The sequence below is a fragment of the Bufo bufo genome, chromosome 3 (assembly GCF_905171765.1).
Source record: "Bufo bufo chromosome 3, aBufBuf1.1, whole genome shotgun sequence".
Classification (NCBI taxonomy): domain Eukaryota; kingdom Metazoa; phylum Chordata; class Amphibia; order Anura; family Bufonidae; genus Bufo; species Bufo bufo.
In genome coordinates, this window is record NC_053391.1 from 687,974,870 (window position 1) to 687,980,576 (window position 5,707).

General features: G+C 42.3%; 1 protein-coding gene across 1 annotated transcript; it reads right to left on the minus strand.

The window, feature by feature from the left end:
* Positions 1-521: 521 nt before the first annotated feature.
* On the minus strand, positions 522-1,415 carry LOC120994053 (odorant receptor 131-2-like). The gene has a single exon (XM_040422512.1). It carries the CDS (start codon positions 1,413-1,415, stop codon positions 522-524), a length of 894 nt encoding a protein of 297 aa, XP_040278446.1.
* Positions 1,416-5,707: the final 4,292 nt, after the last annotated feature.

Below are 5,707 nucleotides of genomic sequence, written 5' to 3' on the forward strand. Positions count from 1 at the left end.
AGTTGGAGGAAAGAAGAACTGTCCTCAGAGAGAAAAGCGGCCAGTTTAAGGAGAAACTCTTAAATGAGGACCGATTTCAGAAAATGGCAGAAGAGAAGGAGAGAAGGCTGACAGCCTGACAGCCAGGTGGAGATAGACCAAGTAGTCGAGGAGGATGGTGATGGTGACCAGCAAGATCCACCTGGCAGCCTGCAGGAGTAGCAGCAGGTTCTGTACAGTGGGTCCCCTGCACGCCAAGCAGCAATGTCACCCAGCTGCAGCTATGGTGGCTCGGGGGATGAGTGTGAGACCTGTAGCCCGGGAGGGGCCGTCATGGAGAAGATCCAGCTCCTGGAGTCCCCAGTGCGTTTCCAGGTGCTTTAGTGATGAGCTGCCACAGGAGAAGCCTGGGGGTGGAAAAACTAAAAAAACTAAGAAGACCAAGCTCCAGGAGCTGGTAAGATTCATATACACCCCCCTCCCGGGGAACCCTGGGTCGGCTTCAGGGTTCTTTACTGTTATAATTATAATTTTTCCACACCTCATTGTGAACAACAGACACAAGATATTGTGCAATTTTTTCTTATATGCTTTTGAAAAACTTCATCTCTTACACCATAGATCAGCGGACTGAGGAATCTGGGCACACATGTGAACAAAACATAGTTCAAAACAATTATGAAATTTGTGTAGCTATTTATATAGATCTCGGTTACGGTGTTGATGAAGGAGGCCATACATAACATTAGCTGGAAGGCATGAAGCATCACAGTTTTACCAGCTTTAAGGGCTGAAGAACCATCAGAACCGACCCTCCTGGCAACCAGCATGACATTAATGTAGGTAAATACAATGATCAAGACCACCACGGAGAAGCTGAAGATATTGGTAAAGCTCCTGATCACATTTTTTATGGGGCTTACCATCAACACTGAACCATCGCACAACACATAAAGAAAATATGAGGTTCTATTTGTAAAGTACATTGTGATAATGAAGTTTATACTACATAGAGACAACCCTATGACCCAGATCACAGCAATTGCATATTTTGCTCTCCTTGGTGTACACAACTGTGCATGTCTCAATGGGAAACATATGGCTATGTAACGTTCTAGAGACATGAGGGCCAGGTTGTATGGGGTCACTAGAAAGGAAGTGCCATTCAAAGTGTGAATGATCAAACAGATGATCATGGGGAAGTATACAGCATGCATGTAAGACACTACAATAAAATTTGTGATGATGATATAAAACGTGTCATTGATGAGCATGTAAACAAACAGGATGTATCGAGGGTCCTCCTGCATGTGAGGAGTGGTGAAGAAGACCTTTAGCATAATGACGATGAAGTAGAAGAAGAAGAAGAAACACAAAAGGGACGTAATCAGAAAAACAGTTCTGGTGACATCATCAACTTTATAAGAGAAGATCATGGTAGCATTCCCAGGATCAGATGTAAAATTCACCATTGGAAACTGGATGGTAGTAATTCTTCTAGGATATCTTAGTGTTGAGCTCGTCAGATGTCTAGAATACATAAATATCTGCATTATAAGTCACTTAGGGAAAGATTTATCAAACTGGTGTAAAGTAGAATTGGCCTAATTGTCCATAGCAATCAATCAGATTCCATCTTTTGTTTTCCAAAGAAGCTGTGAAAAATGAAAGGTGGCATCTGATAGGTTGCTATGGGCAACTAAGCCAGTTCTACATTACACCAGTTTGATAAGTAGATACTCATTCTAGAAGTAGGTGCAGCACTAAAGAAGTCTAATGTCCATGTTTCTGGGGACAGGAGACTAAAAGTGCTCTGGAAAAAAAAAATTGCCGTTCCAAAAAAAACAGCTCTTTCATGTGATTTTCACATTATCATTATGTTTTTTTATATAGTTGATTATTCTCCGAGCACTTTTGGTCTCCTTATATTTATTGCCTTGTTCTGGACTTGTGCTGTTCATTGTGGTGGATTGCTGAATCCTGTTGTGGATGTTTTTTAATGGTATTTGTCGGCTTATTTTTTCTATGCATTCTTAATAAACTATTGTGATTTTGTATATATTTTTGCCGTACTTTTAGTATCCATCTACATTATCTTATTGTGTGAGAAAAGCTTATAGAGGGGTTTATGAGTAATAGACCCCTCCCTATGATACCTATATGACATAATATAAAACTTGGCGTACATCTAGCCATACTGTATCTTTTTTATATGTGCCTGTAGTGAAGTCCGTGATCTGCTTGAAGATGGCCATAGACATTAAGGAGACTAATAAAATTGCCTTTTCATGCTAGTCATTGATGGGGTCCAACCTCATAGTGATAAATCTGGCCATACCTCTGTCTAGAACAGTGGTCTCCAACTTATGACTCTCCAGTGCAGTAGGTAAAGACCATTTCTCTTGGGTTTGGAAGAAGAGACACAAACCTAGAAGGTGTCACTAACATCTATCATCTATATATTCAGTATCTATATGCAAATTTAATGAATACTCACAGTTCTATAGTCAGCATTACTGTGTAGACACACGAGGGCTTCAGCTGTGTTTCTCTTAGGTTTCTGCAGGGTGCACATATTTATAGTTGTAGGATGAAGCTCCCAGTAGAGTGCGTTGTCCCTGGATTCAAGGAATTATGGATCGCAATATATAATTATAACACTAGAGAAATAGAAAGCTATTTCAGTATCTTAGTTTTGAGGTTGTAAATGAGTCTCTGGAGATTCTTCTCAAACTTTCCCTTCACAGCCGTGGTTCTGCATGACTCAAAGGTGTAATAGCTGAGGTCTGGTTGTCCAGTGACCAAGATGGCATAGCCTACAGTGTGATCTAGATAGGCATGGATAGTAGGGCTTGGGTTGGGATTGGGTAAGTCCTTAGGGCAGTAGGGTGAACCATGCGAATGATGAAAAGGGTGGTGAATAGAGTCTGTATTCTTACCAAGATTGAAGTTTCAAGTTTGGGCCATTTATGCTTAAGTCAGGAATCCCCAACCTGCCCACTTTGATAAGGTTTGTATATATCCAGCCTGTTTTACTGTTTGGCGCACAGGATTGTCCTGACAAAGCTAGAACTGTTCGCAAGTAGTGATGGCCGAACATCTGATGGGACGGTTCGCGAATGAGATCCCTCGAACTCGCTCAAATGTTCGCGAACCGCAGGTTCGCGCAGGTCACATTCATTTTAATGGCAGGCGAACATGAAAAACCTCCAGGTTATATTTGCAGCCACAAAATACTTAGTAGATGCGCACACATAGTCCCATAACATGGACAATGACATACCAGAAGTATTAAGCGAATTTGCGATCGACAAGCATTCTTTTTTTATTGGCGGAATTTCGGCAAAGTATTAATCGCAAGAGCAACTGGTTTACACCGACTAGCAATTAGATGGATGCGATGGTTGGAGTGAAGTTCAACGACGAAGAGGAAGAACTCCTGGTGACTGTAAGTTATCTTACATTAAAGTCGTGTATCTGATTACATTTCACCTGCATAAAGAGTGTTATAAAAAAATCGCCAGTGCGACCTTCTTCGAATCAAATTTTTCTTAAGTGCACAAAACATTTTATAAGGTCTCACTAGATATTAGTGATTGTTGCACTAAGTATTCCTGTGACATCACACCCACTATGTTAGTAGCATATTTGTATGGAAATCATAGAAATATATTTCACATGCACATTGCACATCCATTGTCATGCCGCACACTATATACCACACACACACTATATACCGCACACACACACTATATACCACACACACACTATATACCGCACACACACTATATACCGCACACACACACTATATACCGCACACACACAGACACACACTATATACCGCACACACACAGAGTCTATAGATTATAATTTGTGTCCTGTTGGTCAGGACTCAGGAGAAGCTTGCTTTGTCAGACCGCCAGTATTTGCTCGCTCATTTATAGCTACCCAGGGTGCACCACGGAGAGGCGAACCAGCTGTACACCCCATACCGTACCGTCACTTCACTAGACAGGTACATCTCTGCTTAGTTGGACAGTATCTGATAGCTCAGACCCCACCCACATACAGTCGTAATACAATCCCATCTTCTAACCGTAACAGTAAGGCTGCATGCACATGGGCGTGTTTTTTCACAACTATGGAGCGTAAAAACCCAGGCTGATGTCCTGCAGAGTGGACGAGCGCACGGCGTCATTGGTTGCTAGCTCGCTATGATGCCGTGCACTTCTTGCCGCCACCACTGTACAGTAATACACTTGTATAGATCATACAAGTGTATCACAGTACAGCGGTGGTGGCGGGAAGCGCACGTCGTCATAGCAACCAATGACTCTGTGCGCTTGTCCACTCTGCAGGACGGCAGGATGGGTTTGTATGGTCCGTAGTTTTGAAAAACACGCCCATGTGCAGGCGGCCTAAATCTAATATTTCCACCTCAAAGCATTGAATACTTTTTGCAGTTTACTTGAGTAAATTATTTTCAATACTATTATTGTTAAAAATTGGGATTTTTCTCTTGCAGCAGTTGTTGACCGTACCCGGTCCCACGCCAAGAAGCAGAGAATTGTGCGGGAGCTGGCCTATGAAATCTGGCGCCAAACGGGTGTAAAACACCGCCGTCTGGCCATCATTAAAAAATGGTCAGACATGAAGAGAAGACAGCCGCGGTTTATAAAAAGAATCCGGGACGAAAAATGCCCAGGTACATGCGTAAATAACTTTTGTATGTTTTGCTATGTAATGTATATAGTGCTAAGCAAAAGTATTCACACCCCTTGACTTCGTTCTTTTTTTTGTTGCCTCACCCCCTGGAATTAACATGGATTGTTTGAGGATTTCCATCATGTAATTTGTAGAACATGCCCACAACTTGGACCTTCTTTTAAATTGGTTAATTGTGAAGCAAACAACAAATAGGACAAAATAATAGAAAAGGTCAATGTGCATAACTATTCACCCCCTAAATTCAATCCTTTGTAGAGCCACCTTTTGCATCAATCACAGCTTTAAGTCGCTTTGGATAAGTCTCTATGAGCAGTTGCCACATCTTACCACAGGTGGTTTTGCCCATTCCTCCTTGCAATACTGATTCAGCACCTTCCAATTTGATGGTTTGCGCTTGTGAACAGCAATCTTTAAGTCTGACCACAGATTTTCTATTGGATTGAGATCTGGGCTGTGACTCGGCCATTCCAACACATTTATATGTTTACCCTTAAACAACTCAAGTGTTGCTTTAGCCGTGTGTTTGGGGTCATTGTCCTGCTGGAAGGAGAACCTCCGTCCTAGCCTCAGATCATGCACAAAGTGGGACAGGTTTTGCTAAGAATATCCCTGTCCATGTTTACCTCAACTCTGACCAGTTTCCCAGTCCCAGCGGCTGAAAAACATCCCCACAGCATGATGCAGCCATCACCATGTGGGGATGGTGTTCTTTGGGTGATGTGTTGGGTTTGTGCCAGACAAGTGACGGACTGAACCATCACTGTGTCTGCAGTAGAAGCCTGAGGGCTAGCCTCCTTCCTACGGGCTATGGAGACCCCCACTCTGACCCATTTGGGTTAGAGGGAACTATAAACCATGATTTTTTGGTTGAGTTTATAGGCCACATCTTTCCTATTCCCCATTAAAGTTGCATGTTGTGAATTCATAAACGCAATAAGGGTTAACTCTGCTCTGAGACTCCCAATGACTGTGTTAGTTTATTAGATCCTTTGTTCTATTG

Excerpts from the sequence above, each read along its gene's own strand:
- LOC120994053 (XM_040422512.1), bottom strand. The coding sequence starts at position 1,415 with ATGATCTTCTCTTATAAAGTTGATGATGTCACCAGAACTGTTTTTCTG.